Source organism: Mastacembelus armatus, chromosome 9 (assembly GCF_900324485.2).
Source record: "Mastacembelus armatus chromosome 9, fMasArm1.2, whole genome shotgun sequence".
NCBI classification, from domain to species: Eukaryota; Metazoa; Chordata; class Actinopteri; order Synbranchiformes; family Mastacembelidae; genus Mastacembelus; species Mastacembelus armatus.
Window position 1 is genome coordinate 8,149,306 of NC_046641.1, and position 21,107 is coordinate 8,170,412.

At 41.0% G+C, this 21,107-nt stretch overlaps 2 protein-coding genes across 3 annotated transcripts; both read left to right on the top strand.

Moving 5' to 3' along the window:
* Positions 1 to 2,751: 2,751 nt before the first annotated feature.
* kifl (kinesin family-like) lies at positions 2,752 to 11,570 on the top strand. Its single transcript, XM_026321086.1, has 21 exons — positions 2,752 to 2,854; positions 3,647 to 3,835; positions 5,533 to 5,633; positions 6,003 to 6,095; positions 6,211 to 6,333; positions 7,216 to 7,308; positions 7,418 to 7,478; positions 7,564 to 7,697; positions 7,834 to 8,010; positions 8,118 to 8,281; positions 8,442 to 8,548; positions 8,680 to 8,786; positions 8,868 to 8,967; positions 9,081 to 9,261; positions 9,430 to 9,610; positions 9,742 to 9,973; positions 10,258 to 10,418; positions 10,553 to 10,657; positions 10,784 to 10,881; positions 10,961 to 11,039; positions 11,131 to 11,570. Exons 1-21 carry the CDS (start codon positions 2,752 to 2,754, stop codon positions 11,179 to 11,181), a joined length of 2,640 nt encoding a protein of 879 aa, XP_026176871.1. The 3' UTR covers positions 11,182 to 11,570.
* A 3,223-nt stretch (positions 11,571 to 14,793) lies between these two features.
* LOC113138711 (retinal dehydrogenase 1-like) lies at positions 14,794 to 20,824 on the top strand. 2 transcript variants are annotated; one of them, XM_026321380.1, is made up of 14 exons: positions 14,794 to 14,854; positions 15,800 to 15,948; positions 17,454 to 17,558; positions 17,770 to 17,910; positions 18,036 to 18,165; positions 18,286 to 18,347; positions 18,500 to 18,628; positions 18,834 to 18,947; positions 19,101 to 19,203; positions 19,614 to 19,798; positions 19,878 to 20,042; positions 20,152 to 20,309; positions 20,513 to 20,587; positions 20,752 to 20,824. In XM_026321380.1, the coding sequence occupies exons 1-14, from the start codon at positions 14,794 to 14,796 to the stop codon at positions 20,822 to 20,824; spliced, it is 1,650 nt and encodes a 549-aa protein (XP_026177165.1). The 2 variants fall into 2 exon arrangements, with proteins under 2 accessions (XP_026177165.1, XP_026177166.1); XM_026321381.1 differs by lacking the exon at positions 14,794 to 14,854 and having other exon boundaries at positions 15,913 to 15,948; positions 17,454 to 17,562; positions 17,774 to 17,910.
* The last annotated feature ends 283 nt before the right edge of the window (positions 20,825 to 21,107 follow it).

Genomic DNA, 21,107 nt, shown 5'->3' on the forward strand with positions numbered 1-21,107 from the left:
TAAGTCGCAGGGAGCATAGTGTGTGATTAATCATTTATTTCTTAAGCGGTTTTAATGTAATACTCCTAATTCATTAATAAAATATGATGTAATATGTTTGTGCTATGGTTATGTGATTTTCATTTTAAGTTTTCTGGCTTTACAGTTGAATGTTTTTTTTTCTTCTGTTTTTAGAGGTTTAAACAATATAACAATAACAATTCTGCAAGTAAATGTTGGAAATTTGGCTGACTGAACACTCTCTGTGGCCCATATGCCTCTAGTTATGTGATTAGTGAAGCATTTCTCTGATATAAAACCATATGTGTTGTGTCAATATGGACACATGCATGTGTTTTCATCTGCTCCTCCAGTTCCACAGGTTATATATTTTATATAGGCCATAATTTGATGGTATTACTGTTTCATTTGCCTGCTGAGAAGTAGGAGTAGTGTCTTTTCATATTTCTGCTGTTATCTCTTCTCTTGCAAAACAATCATCAAGAGTTTACTTTGAACACAACTTCAGCAAGTGAATCCACAACCCACAGTGTGTTTATCCTGGGAACCCATGATCTACATTCCTGTACACCTCAGCATTACAGTACCTGTGGGAGTGCCTGAACAAAGCCCACCTTAACATTACTCAAGAGTCTGCCTTTGGTGTGATGAGGTAATGAGTTTCTCAATTTCTGTTGAATGTTGTCTTGACGTCATGACGTGATGATCAGGACCTGCCTACCTGCTGCTGACAAACCTCTTTCACACGGCTGAGATGAACAGCCAGGATAATGGTTCTTTTGATTGATGACATTATTTTAACACGGTCGGCACATTTACAGCAGCGGTTTTGATCAATAGGTCTATATGTGTGTGTTCAATGGTCATACCATAAGTGACACTTTCTACATACAGACTTCAGATTGTGGGAAGAGAAGGTGGGCCAAGGGGATACTTTCATTAGTGGCATAAGTGGCACCATGATTGGACCTTTCAGTGTCTTAGACGCCAGGCTGTGTTCCTATGTTCCAAAAAGAAAGGAGGTATCTTTAATCAGCAGCAGCAATGAAACTGACTTAGTTTGATATCTTCTTCTCTACAAGGTACATGAACACAGCTGTGTAGTAGATATAGATAGATATTTCTATAAAACAGAGTCACAACAAAGCTGCACCAATCTGATCTGGGTGTTGATGACCTATTTCAGTTTTTTACCTTGAACATAAAACCTGAGGTACATGCGGGGTCTCTGAGTAAACATATTCAATCAAGAGAGACCAACTAAAGTGAGTGTGAAACTATGAATCATATGTGTGTCCATGATGAGATAGCATCCAGTTACAAATGCAATGTGGGAAACCTGAGGACTATTTGGGGCATCTTTTTACCAACAGACTCTGTGGGGGGGTTTAGGCCAGTACCCAGTGAAACTCCATCTCTGCAGGTTTAATATTTAAAGACTTTAGGAGAGTTTGGTTCCACTTAGCTATCAGGATCAACACATCTTCATCCTGCTGCATAGCAGCACTGCACTGAATCACACTGCAGGGATCTGATCTGCTCTGAGACCAGGTAGTACTTTTATCAAGTCATTTTTATTTGTTTTGTCATGTTTTACATCATGAAAGTGAATGTTTTCTGATTAATACCTATTATATTATGTATCATATTTGTGGATTACACAAGTTTCATAGCAATGTTTATTTTACATTGCATAAATGTCAGTTTTAAGTAAATTCAAATTTTGGTAGAAGCACTGAGATGTGATATTTGTTGTTATTGTATATAGCAATGTTGAACTGAAAGGTACATTAAAAAAAAGGACAGATCTAAATGTGTTTCTCCTGTAGTTTGTACCATAAAGAACGGGTTGGGCAACCCATGTTCTTTGAGCGCCACTGCCGTACTTATTATCCAGCTATACCTGCCCTACCCACTGCTAAGTACCTGGATCAGGTTTGTTGAGCCAATAAGAAGCTGGAAGATACCATCTCAGGTGAGGGTGTTTGGGGGAAACAAAGCGATTTGGAGGTGTGGTTAAAGCAGAGGCTGGCAGCCCATGTTCCTCACTGTCCTGCTTGTTTTCCAACAATCACTGCCCTACCCACTGCTGATTACCTGAACTAGGTGTGTTCAATCAGTCATAAGTTGGAAGATACCACCTCACATGAGGGTGGAGGGGGGGGGGGACAAAGTGAATTGGTATCTACCAGCTCTTGAAGAACATGTGTTACCCATTCCTGGGTTAGAATTAGTTTAAGATAGACAAGAGCACTTGGTATCCACAAAAAGCATCTGGTAATGTGAACTCAGTCAAAGCCCAGACCATAACACAATAGAGATGCTGTGGATTGACTTTCAGACAGCCGTTCACACCCCACATCCTAGGAATATGTTTAATAGGTGTGTTCTATAAATAAACGTAAGATAATGATTCCTTATTTGTTATTAGCTTAAGTACTTTGTGTTTGTCTGTACTCACAGGTTAGAGACAAATCAGATCACTGTGAGTGAAAATACACTGTGTGATCTCAGTGTAATGCAGAAAACTGAGTCATTCCTAAAGGTTCACATATCAAAGTTCATAATGCAGATTAAAATATATTTGGGATTAATTGAATTTTCAAGTGCATGTAAGTAAAAAATACTTTCTATCTCATATATTTATTAGATTAAATATAGTACTTTTAACCAACTTTCTGCAGATATTAGACAGATCCACAGCACAAACCCAGGAACAGTAGTGACCAGTAACAAACAGATATATACACAATGTATGGGAAATCTTCTGGAGCTGAGAATGGATCCTATTCACTGAACTTCCTGGGAAAGAAAGTGGGGAGACATCACTCTGTGGCTCCTGCAGGCAAGCAATGTGAGTGTCAAACACACAAACAACCAATCTATGCCTCTGCCCACCTACTGTACCTACACATTAGCAGTGGATTGTATTCATCTTCATGGTAGCAGTGACACTATTGTGTTCATTTGTGTGTCAGAGATCAGATTGTATGTTAGAGTGCAATCTGCTCTGCTCTGTGATCACTGTGTTGCAAGGAGACTGGTGAGGTTAGACAAGGTTTAAATATTTTAGATGTTTGGTTGCCTCTGTTGTGAAGCACCAGAGCAGTCAGTGTGCCAAAAAAAAAAGAAACCAAAAAAAACAAGACTATTATGCCTAGCAGAGTCTGGTAGCTGTACTTGGTATGAAGGCAAACTGGATCCGCTTAAACACACAGACATATGCATACACGCACAGCAACAGACAAGTACTTTATATCCACACTTGTTTTAAATTGCAGCAGAATTGTCACTCCAGCTGCAGCAGCAATAACCTGCATGCAGAGGTGTCGGGCCCTTATGAGATGCGTAAAAATATGCCTTCATTCATTATGTATGTATGTATGTTCATAAGAACCAACATCTTCAGGTCCAGATGTTTGCTTCACATTAAGCATACCTGTTCTGCTGTGGCCCTTTCTTGCAACATTTTATTTTGTCACCTCCTCCTACAACCTTCCATTTGTTTTAAATGGTGTGTATCACAAGTTTTAGTCTTTATTTCAAAGCCATGAATAAATATCGTCTTCTATCCTTCATTTCTTTGTCTGTCTATATATTTTGCATAGCATCATTTACATAATCTGAATGTTAATTTTATTTTCAGTTGCCTGGGAGACAAATAACAGGCCTACATGCTCTGAGGAACCTGGAGTGTCCTCACGACCTGGACTGGTCCCAGTGGCAGTGGAAGTGCTGGAGGATTTACCAGGAAGCGTACCAGAGCTCAAGAATGAGAAGCCATGTCCAACAGTCCACAACACACAGTTTGACCAGTACGAGGACAACACGACAGGTCAGACCACCAGACTCACTCCTACACCTGCAGTCGTGAAATCATTGAGGCACAGGATGTAATTTCATAATTCTTTCCACAATTACGAAATGACCCTGTTATTACAATGTGTCATCTGACCTAACCTAAACTCTAAATAAACCCCAAAATCAAACATGCTCAGACAGCAGTTAACAGAATTGTTTGTTTGTTTGTTTGTTTGTTTGTTTGTTTTTTAGTCTACCAACCTATTTCCTGTATTTCTTGACATCATTTTTGTTTCTCTGCTAAAAGGTGTTTCTGGGAGAAAAGTAACACTGTGATGGCACGCCCACATTCCTGTAAGGAAACAAAGAGCGAGCAGGTTGGGCAGGCATGTAAGAGACAGAGACAAAGACAGTTATAAAATGCATTTGAAATAAACCTGGCCCCACTGACAGATTAACCTGACAATAAACAGGAACTAATTATTGCTACTTCCCCGGTTCATTTAACCACTGACATTAATGACTAACATTACCTACATTTTGAATGTCTTCTCATGAATAAACATGCAAACAGACAATAAATTGCCTCCTAGTCATGCATTATAATAATTAAAATGGAAAACCTGTTTTAAATCAAATAAATAAAACTATTTAACTAAAGGCTACGTGTTTTATTTTAGCAACAGTTTCAGCCATGTCTTAACATTTTTAATAAATTAATGATAAATATATTATAAATAAACATTGTTGAAAAACTGAAGGTAATATGTTAAAAGAATGGATTTTGACTATATCCAATTTTATATTTTTATATCAAAGTTTCTTTTCTTCAATTTAGAGAGTGAGCAGCAAACATCCACACAGCTGAGGAGTAATTTATGAGCGCTCTTCTGTACAGTGTTATGGTTATTTAACTGCGTATTTGTTCTACTCTCCAGTTTATTGATAATTTGTGAATTGCTGGATAAGATACATTTTTCTCTTTTTTTCTATTAAAAACAGCATATTCACAACACTGCAATACACCCAGTCAAAGAATCTATGTTGGGCTTGCTTTTTTTTTGTTCTTTCTTCCTCTTTCCCTTGCTCATTATTCCACTCCCAAAGCTGATTCCAATGTTACACCAACACTTGCTTCATTGTTCAAGCTGTCGTCCATCACAAAACTCTGTGGATGAAGAGGTGGGCTGCGTTCAGACGCTGGATTGGAGGCAATCGAAGGAAACACCCTGGACAAGATGTCAACCAAGGTGCTGTGCTTGAGAGGAGAGGCTGACTGTGTGTTTATGTGCTCTAAGCAAAAGTAATATTTACAAATTTTTTATTTATATTATTTCAGGCTGTCTCTAGATTATAAGATGCCTTCAATGACGTGCTGTCCTGCCTGTTTAACTTGCTGCTAAACCTGTTCTAAAGTGCAAAAAGACAAAATGTGGGTGTTTCCCAAAAGTCAATCACTGCCTTTCCTCACTCTATTTATGATCTGAATGTAGAGACAACTGGCACATTATGACTTTACACTGTAAATATCTATGAATTTGGTTGGACAGTAGATTGTCCTACAAAACTCACCTTGAACAATTGGCTCAAAATTCTAAATTCTAATTGGAGGTGATGTGGTGGGGAGGTGAAGATGATACTGCAGGTGTATATAAGAAAGAAAGATGACAAATGTGCTGCTGAGTATCATTGTTACTACTTGGAAATGAATGGAGCTTGGTATTTCTGCAGGCTCATCAGAATCTCAGCTGTCAGATAACAGCGAAGCTGAGCGGTCAGAAAATGTTAAAATCTACATCCCATATGAGTCGGCTGAACACTGTATCACTCAGGTAAACTATGAACATTATAGCAGGAAAGTACTGTCTCACACGGCAATGTGCATTATTTATGTTCAGGATATAATCTGTTCTATAGCATTAAAAATACAGTAAATACTGAAAAAAACAAACTCACTTCTTATGAAAGAGCGAAATATTTAGGCATGTGATTTAAAGACACTTAGAGTCCACTTGTTCAGTGAGAGGATATTTAGACACACAATGAAGACACTGTCAGACACTTTGTTTAGTACTTGCTCACACTCACATGGCCACCCTGATGCTCTACTGTAGCACATTGACCCTGGAAGGCATTTGATCAGTATCAGGATGCTAGTTTATGTGTGTAACTTCTATGCGTTTGTATTCACTCTATAACAGATAGCCAAGGATATGGTTGCAATGAAGAGAAGACACCTGGAAATGGTGCAAGAGCTAAAGGAGAACTTCCAGATCACAGCACGAGAGAACCAGGTGTGTGTGTGTGTGTGTGTGTGTGTGTGTGTCTGTCTGTCTGTCTGTCTGTCTGTCTGTCTGTCTGTCTGTCTGTCACTAAAACATAATAGTAATTTAAATGATGTTTTATCAGGAATGCACAATGCAGAAGATCGGATTTCATTACCAGAATAAGTTGAACACTCTGCGCCAAATCCTGGACCTGTATCAGGAGAAGGTGGAGAAGAAGAATGATGTCTGGAAGAAGAAAGTTGCAGTCAGTGTCATTTATCAACCAGTCCATATTCCTTTGGTGCATTTCTTACTCAGTTTCCTGCTCCTTGATTCAAAGACAGATGATGGTCACTAACCTGCAAATAGCATAGCAAATAGTATCACTCTTAATAAACAAACCTTGTTGGCTATGTTGGCCTGCAAATTTACTGTAACCATTCAGAAAAACCACTGCATCTCCCTTTGGTTGTTCTCTCAAGCACATAAGCATCCAAGCTGTGTGCCTCTCTCTCTCCCTGTTTTCTCCTCCCTGTCCTCTCCTTTCACCCAGGCTCTCTGTGCTGGAGAGCCTGGGTGCCCCATCCTGCATGGAGCACTATTTATCTGTTAGCTGCACCTAGAAATTGCCCAACACGGTCCTGGACCATATTTTTCATATAGGTTTAAAATCTATATCACTGTCATCCATGCAGCCACATTGTGAACCTATTATGTGCTCTTTTCTGTACACACCACATCCAATGCCTGTCTGCATGTCTGTCTGTCCTGAAAGAGGAAATCTATCCACTGTTGATCTTGCTGAAGTTCTTTCCAATCATGCACTGTGAAGACCACTAAGGTAAGTTATACAGTTTTAGGCTGTATAAAAATGCATTTGATTTAATTTCAAACCCAGCCAACTCCTTGTCCTATTTTCACTCTTATTATCTCACTATTTGGCTTGTGTTCTTCCATCTCCTGGAGCTCTATTGTGGTACACTTTGTTCTTTCCGGTCATAAAGTTACACAATGCACTCAAATGTCTCTCCTTTTCTCTCTTCTATTCATGTTTGTGCACAATGTCCTGACCATATAGTTGAAACATTTAACAGCTTTATACATTCATTTAGGCATTTTCCTCCTTGCCTGCTTCTGCTTTCTGCAGGCCTTGACAGCACAGAATGAGCAGCTGCAGGAGGAGCAGGCAGCTGAGAGGAGGAGACATGAGGTGGAGGCCCAGCAGTGGCACAGAGAAAAGGTTGGGTGGGTCTGAGACTGGGGAGCCCCCTTGTGGCCATATTTCAGTACAATCAGTATTATGTCATTGTGCCGTTATCAGGCCAATCTGTTCCTGTCTCTTTTTTTAGAGCAAAATGCTTGAATTGTTCTCCAATAGGCTGGATATTCTGCACAGCCACCAGGCCTCCAGTGAGTCTGCATACATGCATTTAAATGCACATGCAACTGTAACCTGTACAAAGCAGCTTTACTAATGCCCCATGACACTAAACAGCATTACAGGAGCTACAGATGGCCAGACAGGAAGTAGGGAAAATCCAAGAAATGTTAATGATTTCATCACATGAGAAGCAGGAAGCTGCAGAGGAAGGTGAAAGCTCAGCGAAGAAGGATCAACAACAGACTGTGGTGGGTTTGAATTAGTTACCATGATTGTCTGCTCCTCATAAATTGGTGCATGATCTGAGACTATGAACACTGAACAAAGCAACCAACAAATATAATAAATATGTTCTTGTTACTCTTTATTATGGTTCTTTTTCAGCCTTGCAATGAATCAGGTCTGCCTCTAGAGGGAGCTAAAGCCCGTCTGCAGGAGCTAAAGGAAAATTTGTACCAAAGGGAGAGAGAGATTACTGAGTTGCTGGAGGCAGAGAGGAGCCCAGTCCCTCTTATTCCTCAGCCACCCTGCAGCGTGCTGCTTCCTGTTGTCATACACAAGGTCCTGGTCAGCAATTAAACTATATGTATTATAAAAGCAATGTTTTCTGAGACACCACCAAATGACTTTGTTGTACTGCTACCATACAATAATTTTTTGTTTTGTAGGCTCATGCAATCTGCAGTGCAGTGACTGAAACCAGAGCTGTTTTGGACCAGATGATTGAAGAGAATCAAATTGCTCTGGTCCAAGCCAGAGAAAAACTGAATTGTCTACAACAGGGCACAGAAGACAGTAATGACAAAGAGGCTAAGCCCACTGATGAAGAAAGGTTAGATATCATGCAAAAATCAATATTAGATGGCTGTGTCCCGGTTGGAATAACATATTATCAAAATGGAACGTCAAATGGAGCAAACTCTCATTGCCTTAATTATTTTGTTTTCTGTAATTAATACAACAGTAAATGTTGATTGTTTTCCACTTTTTAGGTCAGATGAATCAAGTTTGTCTTTGCTAAAAGAAACAGTGAGGCAGTATGAGGTCTCTCAAATCGCATTAGACTCCATCAAAACTGGAGAAAACCCTGTGACAAAGGGTAAATGCATATTTCACATCCACTTAATATTTTGCCTGCAACCTATAATGGACCGTAAGTGGTAGACTATATTCAGCACTTATCCCACAGAACACAAGTGCATTAATGGTTTCATGTGTCATGTGTCTCAGACTGTGATGCGGTTTCTGAACTGGAGGACATGCTGGGGTGTGGGACAACATGCACCACAGAGCGAATGAAGAGTGTCGGTCAGCAGCTGCTATTACTGCAGGATCAGGTTAGTCTTCTATCACATAGCTCACCATGGTGAAGTCAACGTGACAATGTTTACATTGATTTCCCATGATTTTTCCCCAAGCTGAAGCAAGTGAAAGAAGAGAACAAGAATTTAATTGAGAACTACACTACAGAGAGGACAATGAGGAAGAAATATTACAATATGGTGGAGGATACGAAAGGTATTAGGATTAAATGTTTCTGTATGAAATGTCCCACCACATGTGATGGTACCTTTTTAGTTTAGACCTGAGGTTTTTCATGGTTCGTGTCCTTGGTGCTTGTTTTCCCATAGGTAAAATCCGAGTGTTTTGTCGAATTCGAACCGAGGCTGTGCAGGGCGGAGCCATCGTTGTGGATAAAGCAGATGACTACTCGGTCACTGTGGAAACCCCCCGTGGACCAAGGGAGTTTCAGTTTGACAAGGTGTTCAGCGCTGAAGCCTCTCAGGAAGACCTGTTTCAAGACACCAGCAGGTGAGGGGGGTTTCTTTTCCTAATCAGGGACCAATACACTACACTCAGAAATGTTAACACACACCATACATTCGTAACAGCTAAGTCTAACTAAAGGTACGGTTACTTCAGCCATACTGATGTTTTAATGTTGTCAGCACAGCAGCTAAGAAAACATCTTCCCCACAGGCTGATCCAGTCAGCTCTGGATGGGTACAACGTATGTATCTTTGCTTATGGCCAGACGGGATCAGGGAAGACCTTCACCATGGTGGGGGACAAAGAACAGAAGCACCCTGGGATCATACCAAGATCTTTTAATGCCATATTTGACATCATACAGGAGAACAGCACCAAATTTGATTTCAAGGTATATCACCAGTTGATTTAAATTTAATTTGGGATATAGCAAAGGTTTTAGATTTTGCTTGAAAAGATTTTACTTTTCTCACTTGACCTTCCTTCTCTCTGTCCCTGTCCTTCTTCTTGTCCTTGCCCCAGGTTTCAGCCTATATGCTGGAGCTATACAACGACAGGCTGCAGGACCTCCTTGTCAGCCTGGCCAGTGAGGCCCATGGGCAGCTCCAGTCCCAGGCCAGGCGGGTGGAGATCAAGAGGAATAGAAAGGGGGTTGTGTTTGCCCAAGGAGCAGAGACAAAGGAGGCTTCCAGTGCCCAGGAGCTTTATGCTTTGTTCCATCAGGCCTGCGCCAACAGACACATCTCTGCCACCAGTGAGTTCTCCATATTGTGCCAGGCCACCCAGTTCAACCAGAGCCCTGCTAAATGGTTTAGACTAATCATACTAGTTAGACTCAGTGTGGGGGTTCCAGCAGCTCCAGTACAACACTAGTGAACTGATGGTGATTGGCAGAGCAGCCAACTGTGAATCACCAACATAGTTTTATAGATGAACACAGATCATCAGAATCCTTGGAGGACACATCTACTGTTTCAAATGTGTCGTTTTTAGATACTGAACTCGAGCCAAACAGTTTTGTGGTGTATGTTTCCCAAGAGATGAATGTAGAGAGTTCCCGTTCCCATCTCATTGTGGGAATCATGGTGGAAAACAGGAATCTGACCAATGGAAGCGTGAGCACCGGGAAGCTGAGCCTCGTGGACCTAGCAGGCAGTGAGAGAGCAGCCAAGACTGGCGCCAAAGACCATCAGCTCAAGGTTCAAGCATTTTTAATGCTGATGGTTAAAAGTATCAAATGTATTCAGTGGCCTACTTAGGTTCTCCTCTCCTCTCCTCTCCTCTCCTCCCCTCTCCTCTCCTCTCCTCTCCTCTCCTCTCCTCTCCTCTGCAGGAAGCTAACTCCATTAACAAGTCTCTGAGTGCACTCGGTGATGTGATCTCAGCCTTGTCTGCTGAGCTTCCCCATGTACCATACAGGAATAGCAAACTGACACAGGTAATCATAAAGTATATTTGGATTTTGACTGAATTCAGCTATATTAATCCTCAGGCGCAATTTATAACAGCAATGAACAGAGAGAATCTCAGCCACATATGACCTGTGCACTTCATCTCACCTCAGGTGATGCAGGACTCCCTGGGTGGCAATGCCAAAACCCTCATGATTGTTAACGTCTCTCCTTCAGAATGCAACCTGGATGAGACGCTGACATCTCTGATGTAAGAAACAAAGAGAGAGATTACTCTTTTAGTTCACCTGTTTGCTCCCAAACTCATAAATAACACCTGAACCTTCCAGCTATGCAACAAGAGTGAAGGCCATAACCAACAATGCTCAGAGAAATGTGGACAGTAAAGAGATTGCCCAGCTGAAAGAGGTGCCTGTCATTATAATAATACTGAAATAAAATGAATTTGATAACCACATTCACACAGTCAAGTAAATACAAACATTTCTTTTTCTGACAGGTGATCATGAAGCTGAGGTCAGGACAGACAGTGGAAGAGGAGGACATCTGAACTGTAGCCTATTGCGTACAATCATTTTTTAGTATGGACGTTTTGAGTGGCATATGTTGTGTCTTTGCATAGTTTAAGCTGTAGATGATTATATGTTTTAAATCCTTTAGAAATTTCTCGCATGTATTTTCTTAATGGGTGCTCCCTCCTGGGTGAAGCACAGTTGGTCTTTCATTTTTCAGTACTATTGGTAAAAGGCAGTAGGTTTGTAGCCCGTTACAGCCTGAGAGGTTCGGTCTCCAGGGCCCCTGCACATGTGGTGATGCAGGGCCTGATCCAACAGTCAAAGGTGCTGTCATTGCTTTCTTTTTCTAAGTAGGGTTCACTTTATGAGCTTTGGGACATAAAGACAACTGTGGGTGGAAGGTAAGATATTAGCATTTTGTAAATTGTGGGTGTTCTTACCATAAATTATTTTTTTAGTCTAAAATATTTGACACATTGATATATATATCTTCAAAACATCATTGGAGAGAAAGATGAACCCTGTCCCCTATCTGGAGCAGCTTTCCCACAATAGACCATAGTGTGGGACCAGGAAGAGGAAGATGTTTTGTGGGATTCACCTCAGTGTGGTGGTGGGGCCTCTGTGGACTCCTGAAGACCACCAAAGGGAGTGCAAGAAGCTAAATAACATTAATGACACTGAACAGAAATGCACAAGGTTCCTCCTTGATAAATAAACTTCCAGACATTGGTCTCATTTCACTGAGCTCTTCTGCAAATAGTGAGCGAGAGACCTGTAAATGACACAGAAGGTGAAAAGGATAAAAGCTATATAAAATAATAATTAAGAATTTGTCTAAGTTGAGAAATTTTTCGTGCAAAGTAAACAGCCTGACCTTAAAACCAGAGATGAAGCTGGTCCCACGGATAGTCAGACACTCAGCAGGCAAAGGGTCTGATGTGGGGGGGCCTGTTGGTGAAAATGGCTGTACAATACAGGAGTACCTTTTCAGCAGTAAGCCAGGCTCTGTGCAGACGGAGCTGCTGGCCACTCACAAAAAAGAGACACACGGTGAGAAATTTGGCTGATGACTGAGGATAAAACAGTTAATATGTATGACATATAACATTTGACCACGGCCCAGAAACATTCACAACATGGGCCCCTGCTATCCAGGTCATCTGTCCTTCACAAAGTTGGAGGATATTTGTTTCGGTGGATATGTTTAACATAATTTTCAAGGGCTTGAATGTTGTGAAATTGGATGAAAAAATACTGTTTCTCTACTTTTAGATAAATAAAACTTTGTACAGAATAAAACCTTAGTCATACTAGTATTTTGTAGAAGACCTGAGAACCTCTTCCACCACTGGGTCACAGCAAACAGGTTTAATGATGAATGTAATTTTTGTAACGTGTCACAAGGGGGCACTCTTTGTCTGTTTAGGTTGAATTTGTGTCACCCAGCATTTAGCTGGGTGACACAAATTCAAGAGGCTGTAGAGATTTTAATAATAACATGCATCCTCCTAATCATCATAGGCTGCATATCATCAACAGCCCAAACCCTTGAGGACATGTGGACAAAATAATGTGGACACTTTACTTTACTGGTCTATAAAACATAAAATGCACATATTTGCTGCAGACTTATCATTACGCAACAAAAAATACTTGCCAGTTATAGTTTAGAAGTTCAGGCAGAACAAGATATGCATTCCTCCGCCATCATTAGAAAACTGCAGTCACCAACCAGAAAATATAACTTAATGCCTAATAGATTGATTTTCTTTTTATTCTAGTTGACTTCATGTTTGTTGTTTAAACATTTGTAATATTTATCTTGTTGCCTGTAATTGTCAAAACTCTTTGTTTCTCTCGTTACTTAATTTCCTCCCCTTTCTTTTTCTCCTCTCTCCGTTCCCCACCTTGTTCCCTAATTTCCCTCTTCTGATCTACGCCTATATTACATCCTCATCCAGAGTTGTCTCACTATCTCTCATCACTTCATTCTCCTTTCTTTCATACTCTCCAACTCTCGAACTGTCAATTTAGCTCAGGCTCAACTGTGGAACACCCGGCGCTTTCAGGCCGAGCAACAGCTCCTTTGACCTGGTGGTCTACATCCTCCCCAAGCCGAGGCAGTCCGGTCATTAGCTCTGGCAGACAGAGCCGAGACACACACTGGTTCTGTGGAGCCAGACTAAAAGCTGAAGTGTCTAAAAAGGAGAACGTCTTGCTTATAACAGCGAAGCCACAGACTCAGCTCACATAACAAATCAAAACATTTGTGATTGATGTGTGACTAAACTAGAAAGCCTGCCACTACATCTGATGTAAAGTATGTGCTGATCAGTCAGATTGATATTATAATGTTTATAATGTTGAAATTCCTGAGGCACAAAGGTTTTGCACAAAACTGCTAACAGCATACACGAACAAGCAGAATTCAGATGAATACTTTCCTGAAGATAAACCCACTGTCTTGAATCAGCTATCTGACAATATGGACCTACAGTATATACATGTTATTACGGTAAAATGTTTCCAATGTGCAACACTCTCTTAACATAGTTCTGCTGATCTTCTATTGTTTAACAAGGGGTTGTGTTGTCCCAGGAGATAATTCTCAAAGGGGTGTGTGTATTCCTGGATCAAAACAGGCACACCAGACAAAGTTATGTGATCACATTGTTCCTGGGAGACAGTGAAGCAGCGGGAGGCCCCCTATCAAAGCAAACATCCCGATGTGTGTTTGAACCTGTCAGTTGGGTTTATATGGTATTTATCTCATTTTGCACTGTGAAAAGATAATTAACTATTTTTGATGAATAACCATTTCTGTTTTTCTGGGGACAAAAAAATGACTTGACTTTTGAAAATAATATAAAAACTCTTAAGACATGCTTACAGTGTTATATTTCTTCACTTTATATTCTACATGACTCCTGAGTATAATCAGAAATGACATCCATTAGGGTGGACAATATTTAGTCTTAACAATATGAAGTTTTAAAAGTCTAATTTGGCTCCAACAATTCAACACTGGAAGTGGGAGATTATTTGATAATTGACAGAAATCTAGTGATAGAGGATAAAAATTACATAAAGTGCAGAGTTACATTTTTGAAGCACTTGGTTATATGGACACAGTCAGATTAAAAATGGAGGAAGAGGTGTGTAAAGAGGCTTTGCTGTTTGTATTATATAACATGATGGTGTGTTGTTTTAATAAAAACGAACAAAAGTCTTAACACATCAACACAAACAAGCTTAAATGTTTTCTTTGTAAGACCATAACAAAGCAGCATACCATTTTAGCTGTCAGTTAAATGCTGCCTTTAGTGGAAACATCCAGTGTGCTCCTAAAGAACAGTGGGCCTGTGTTGACTGTAACTACAGTGGGTTTACATTATACCCAGAGCTGAAATATACACAGCATATATAAAAACAAATCTTTGTTTGCCTCCTATTTGAAAACTTCTTTTGCCAAACGCAACAGGCCTATTGCATTTCATGATAGTGCACGCGCCTGCCTCGCGGGGCACGTGGGGTTAAATCTGTGATTAGTGTGCGAAGAGGGGGACCTCGGAGGTCTCCCAGTGAGGCTGCAGGTTTATAAAGAGGCGAGTCTCCGGGCGAGAGAAGGCAGAAAGCAGTTGGACATGCCCGAGACCGGAGGAGGAATCCACCAAACTGGAGCCACCTCATCAGCATCAGCCACAGGTGGGGACACTTTTAGACTTCTGAAGTCTCTAAAGTCAGCTTTGTTGCTGTACAACCTGTCTCTATGGAAGACAAAGACAGACCATATGTCTTTTTTTCTGAGCAAAAATAATACATATTTAAAGCATTTGTTGAGTGGAGCTGGAATGGTAATAAGGTTTAAAACTCAGCTTAAGGTGTTCAGTCTAAGGCTGCAATTAATATTATATTCTTTATTAATTAGTTTGCTGATTATTGTTTGTTTTGTCTGCTTAATAGTTCAAAATACAAAGATTAATGTAATCAATTTAAAACATACAAAAGAGATGAATTTGAAAAAAAAAAAGATTGAAATGATTAATCACTTACCAAAATAATACTTGCTATCCTGTAGCAAGTAACTATAATATTGGCTGCAGGTCTTTCCAGACTGGTGGTAATTTGAACCAAGACTAACTCATTTATTGACAGTTCTGTGCCTCTGTGCATTTCAGGTAGAATATTCTTACTTGTCCCTTTTGTATCGTGTACATCTAACTTTCTCACACTGGAGCCTATTCATAATCAAAGCGTTTTTTGCGAGTTTTTTGGTAAATGTGATGAACACACCTCTTGTAGGGTTTTCTCCCAGTTTGCATCCTGCTGTTCTTTGATCCCCTCGGTCCAAATGAGGTCAGTCCAATCCAGCGCTCAGAGCCAGCCCGACTTTATGGTGCCAGTCGTAACCCCTGACCCCTTGGTGTTACTCTGCTGACAATGCCAGTGCCTCATTTGGCACAGCTTCTGTTTACTCCACTGTGTTGGAGTGGCATCTTATGCATTGAGCTATGACAGATATTACTGAAAAAAGATATGAACTATTACAGCCAAGAGTTCACACGTGTCATGTCATACAATGTACGTGTAATCACTCAACATGCACACAAACAGGATGGAGTTGACGCTGCCCTACATTTCTTTTTTCAGGGGGGAAATATGATAAGATGAACTTCCAGCCCAACAACAAAGACCAGCACCAGAGTCCAAACCAGAACCACAAATCACAGCATGTAGATGGACCTGGGACACAACCATTGCCCGTGCCAGTCCCAGACCCCCCAATTCAATACACTAAGGTAAGCTTCACCCAGAAACTGAGAGTTAAAGCTACCAGGACAAACAAAACATGATAAATGAAACACAGCTGAGCTCTCAGTTCAAATTTCTTTGTTTCTGGGGGGCAGGTAGTTTATAACAAAACAACATCCACAGAAATCCACATATTTTACCAATAACACATTTTAAGGGTTTTATTACAATATGTAAATCACCCACAGTTGGCTGAGTTAGCATGGCATTGTGTGCAGAACAACCCACTGCTGAGTGATCCTGGTGATCTTGAATTTTCATTAAACCTCAGATTTTAATTTTGAGACTGAAAAATGTACAGTTTCAGTTTTAATTTACTGTCATCGTAACAAGTAACAAGTACCTGGGTAGCAAAAGTGTGTTGCTTTCTTACTTGGCAGATTGTGTGATTTATCATCTGGTGTGTATTTGTCTGAATCAACCTGTTGCTAAGTGGTCCAGTTTTCCTTCTGGCATTGTGTACCAGTGGTGTAGTAATCTACTTTTTATAGTTTATATCTAAAAGAAGATTGTACGCATGGTGGTTCTGTTTGTAATTAGAAGAGAATGGAGTCAGGGAGTCATTACCATGATATTTGTCATCTGTAGTGAGAGCAGGGAGCAGGTGGAGGAAAATCTAGAGAGGTGGAGGTTTGCACTGGAGAGGAGAGGAATGAAGGTTAGCCGCAGTAAAACAAAGTACATGTGTGTAAATGAGAGGGACTCAAGTAGAACGGTGAGGTTACAGGGAGTAGAGGTGAAGAAGGTGGAGGATTTTAAGTACCTAAGGTCAACAGTCCAGAGCAACGGAGAGTGTGGAAAAGAAGTGAAGAGACGTGTGCAAGCAGGTTGGAACGGGTGGAGGAAAGTGTCAGGTGTGATGTGTGACAAAAGAGTGTCAGCAAGAATGAAAGGAAAGGTGGACAAGACAGTGGTGAGACCAGCAATGTTGTCTGGTTTAGAGACAGTGGCACTGAGACAAAGACAGGAGGCAGAGCTGGAGGTAGCAGAGCTGAAGATGTTGAGGTTCTCTCTGGGAGTGACAAGGATGGATAGGATCAGGAATGAGGACATCAGAGGGACAGCTCATGTTAGATGTTTTGGAGAAAACGCCAGGGAAGCCAGATTGAGATGGTTTGGACATGTTCAGAGGAGGGACAGTGAATACATTGGTAAAAGGATGCTGAGGTTAGAGCTGCCAGGAAGGAGGCCTAGAGGAAGACCAAAGAGGAGGTTCTTGGATGTGGTGAAGGAGGACATGAGGATAGTTGGTGTGGGTGAGGAGGATACAGAGGATAGGGTTAAATGGAGGTGGATGATTCGCTGTGGCGACCCCTGAAGGGAGCAGCTGAAAGGAGAAGAAGAAGAAATACAGGGAGTCATTAATTGTATCAGGCTGAGAAGATCTCAGTTTAGGACTGAGGAGGAGATATACGTGGGAGAGTTATCACTATTCCAATCTGATCTGTTTCTGTGTGTATTATTCTTTTCTAATTGTCTCCTGGTATCTCAGTTGTTCATCAATAACGAGTGGCATGAGTCATGCAGTGGCAGAAAGATTCCCGTGTATAATCCTGCCACAGAGGAGATGCTGTGTGAAGTAGAGGAGGCTGATGCAGTGAGTATATTATACATCACCAATAAATCTGATGTGCTTTATACCTCTGTACTATAGTGGGAATGTCAAAAGGATCTTTTTTCTCATCAAAGTCAAAGGACTAAGGAAAGAGGGCAGTGTACGCTGAACTGATTGTAAAGGAAAATTTGAGATTTGATGTAGGGCTTGCCTTGCCTTTTGCATCCACCTCCTCTACTTGAACCTCTTGTAGGAAGATGTGGACAAAGCAGTACGGAGTGCCAGAGCCGCCTTTCAAATGGGCTCACCATGGCGATCCATGGACGCCTCAGATCGAGGTCATCTGCTCAACAGACTTGCGGAGCTGGTAGAGAGAGACCGACTTCTACTGGCAGTGAGAAACACATGCAATACATCCTCAGTTTCAGTATTACTACACAACATTTAAGTATGCAGTGAAAGATCAACTGGTTAACTAATGGTACTTGTAAACTAACTGCTGTGTTTATTAACTTATAGACATTAGAGGCCATGAACTCTGGAAAAGTATTTCTCATGGCATATTTCGTAGATCTGATGGCCACAATAAAAACCTTGAGATATTATGGTGGCTGGGCAGACAAGATTCATGGCAAAACCATCCCTGTCGGTGAGTTGCTGTAATTTCAGGACTGGTCACTTTGGCTTCACTGTGCTTCCTCACAACTTTAAATTATGCAGCCATGGGCAACGCCACTGTGAATTAACAACACATTTATGTTTTTTTTAGACGGAGAGTATTTTACCTACACACGACATGAGCCCATTGGAGTATGTGGCCAGATCATACCTGTGAGTAGATAAAATAATTCTGTAGAAAGTGTTCATCTGCTATTGAAACTTTAATGAGCAAGACTGTAGTTTATGTAATAATATCATTAAAACATTTATATTTACATACGTTCCTCTGCAACTCAAATATGTTCATGCATTTTGGTCTACAGTGGAATTTTCCAATCATGATGTTTGTTTGGAAGATCGCTCCTGCTCTCTGCTGTGGCAACACTGTGGTCATCAAACCTGCTGAACAGACCCCATTATCAGCCCTGCATATGGCTGCTCTCATCAAAGAGGTACTTGGATTATTACTGTTCACCCCCAACATTGATATCAGAACAAAGAACATGTAGACAAAAGCCAGAAATTTACATTGAAAGAAATTGTTGAGCCCTGCTTAGCTGTCAAAGTAGAAAGACTGCTGTAGGACTATGTCTCAGTTAAACACAAGCATGTATAGTGGCCGTTGTTATAGCTCTTCCCCCGTCTCTCTGTATTCAGGCCGGGTTTCCCCCAGGTGTGGTGAACGTGGTGCCAGGTTATGGTCAGACAGCAGGCTCTGCCATTTCCCACCACATGGATATTGACAAAGTAGCCTTCACTGGATCTACTGCTGTTAGTATCTGCTGAAATCAACAGCAAATTGAGGATTTATTAGTTATATTTCTTTATTTAGGATTCTCTTTTCTAATTTTAGTTTCCTTTGCTCCCACTTGCGTTACCTTTTTCACTGTGTGTCCATCTCACGTTGTTGTTGTTGGTTGCCAGGTTGGGAAACTCATCCAGAAGGCTGCAGGTGACAGCAACCTGAAAAGAGTCACACTAGAACTTGGTGGCAAAAATCCAAATATTGTCTTTGCAGACTGTGACTGTGAGTAGGTTTATGTTTTAGTTTACTTTTTAGTCACGGTTTTAAGATGTAATGTTCTTTTTGTAAGCTCATGTTTCACAATAGATGTTTACTGAATGTTTGTAAATGACAAACAACAGACACCCTCACACTGACACCTATTTAGAGCCACCACTCAACCTAACCTGCCTGTCTTTGGACTATAGGATTAAGTCAAAGCAGTCAGCGAAAACCCACGTAGACATGAGGAGAACATGCAAACTCCACACAGAAAGGCCGCAGGCTGCTGCATCTCCACAACAAATTATAATTCTGGTCAAAATCTTTAATGGATATTAAATGTCACTGGTAGGAAATGAAACTAAAACAGCTCCTGTCAACAATCCATGTGCTGAGTTTTAAACTCCTATGGGAAAATGTCTGTCTTGCAGTAGAGTATGCAGTGGAGCAGGCCCATAGCGGACTATTTTTCAACCAGGGCCAGTGCTGTCTGGCTGGGTCCAGGGTGTTTGTGGAGAGACCAATCTATGAGGAGTTTGTTATTCGTAGCGTGGAGAGAGCCAGATCCAAAGTCCTGGGAAACCCACTGCTGCCAGGGGTGGATCAGGGACCTCAGGTATACTGAAACTGACACGTGCATAACAGTCCAACAGGACACAAAGAGAAAATGAGCCACTGTTTGTTCTTTTCTGTAGATTGACCAGAAGCAGTTTGATAAGATAATGGAGCTGATAGAGAGCGGGAAGAGGGAGGGTGCCACACTGGAGTGTGGGGGGTCTGCATGGGGCCAGCAAGGACTTTTCATCCAACCCACTGTCTTCTCAAATGTCACAGATGATATGCGTATTGCCAAAGAAGAGGTACTCTCCTGTCAAAGCTGCACACACACAAACACACTTGATATTTCAGTTGACGAACTCATGAATTACCCTTTGCCATCACGTTTATCTCCTCTGACTGCTGTCTTAGATTTTTGGTCCAGTCCAACAAATCATGTGCTTCCGTAGCATCCATGAAGTCATCCAGAGAGCCAACTCCACACACTATGGGCTGGCAGCAGGGGTGTTCACTAACAACATCGACAAAGCACTAACAGTCTCCTCAGCACTGCAGGCTGGCATGGTCTGGTATGAGTCGAATCCTCTACAGCTTCTTTTATTGTTAATCTGGATTATCTGCAGAGCAAATCACAGAATCCTTACTTGCTATTATGTTAGATTATTATTATTATTATTATTAAATCACTGCATATTACTCCGTGCCTTTGGTAAAGTGACTGGAAGCCATTATTGCTGGGTAAGGAGGTGAAGTAATGTTGCTGTTTATTCAGGGTGAACTGCTACAACGCCATGAGTGCTCAGTGTCCATTCGGTGGCTTCAAGATGTCTGGGAATGGGAGGGAGCTGTGAGTAGTAATGTCTCATCTCTGAGGGAGCAGCCCTACACACTTTGTGTATTTATGTTCACTACACAGCAACATAGAGGCAGCTGCTTCGATACTGTAACTTGACTATCAAAAGACAGAAAATGTAGACCTTTTCTCTTTAATCAGTGGTGTATTTTTTTCAGAGGGGAGTATGCTCTTCGGGAGTACACAGAGGTCAAGGCAGTCACCATCAAAATCTCACAGAAGAACTCATAACGCCATCACATCATAGGACTGACTTCTCACAGGTTTTTAATTCTCTGCCACCCCATGGCGTCAGAGCCTCCACAGAACTTTTGTCTGGCACCTGAATGTTTTGAAGGCGTCGTCAGTTCTGTGTCCCTTCATGAACATTTATACCTCAAATTTCTGCTGGATTTTTCTAATTTTTCATATGCTTATCAATGTTGTGTCTTTCTCTCGGTAATATTGTGACAATTCTAATAATAGCTTTGACAAAAATTCTTATTCTCAATTTTATATTCTTATTTTAACAGTT

What these genes read in the sequence shown, in the direction of transcription:
- kifl (XM_026321086.1), top strand. Translation starts at nt 2,752, where the DNA reads ATGTATGGGAAATCTTCTGGAGCTGAGAATGGATCCTATTCACTGAAC. An exon ending in AGAAAACCCTGTGACAAAGG is followed by an intron (nt 8,549 to 8,679) that starts GTAAATGCATAT and finishes CATGTGTCTCAG; the next exon opens with ACTGTGATGCGGTTTCTGAA. An exon ending in CCAAAGACCATCAGCTCAAG is followed by an intron (nt 10,419 to 10,552) that starts GTTCAAGCATTT and finishes TCTCCTCTGCAG; the next exon opens with GAAGCTAACTCCATTAACAA.
- LOC113138711 (XM_026321380.1), top strand. Translation starts at nt 14,794, where the DNA reads ATGCCCGAGACCGGAGGAGGAATCCACCAAACTGGAGCCACCTCATCA. An exon ending in GAGACCGACTTCTACTGGCA is followed by an intron (nt 17,911 to 18,035) that starts GTGAGAAACACA and finishes ATTAACTTATAG; the next exon opens with ACATTAGAGGCCATGAACTC. An exon ending in TGTCTTTGCAGACTGTGACT is followed by an intron (nt 19,204 to 19,613) that starts GTGAGTAGGTTT and finishes TCTGTCTTGCAG; the next exon opens with TAGAGTATGCAGTGGAGCAG.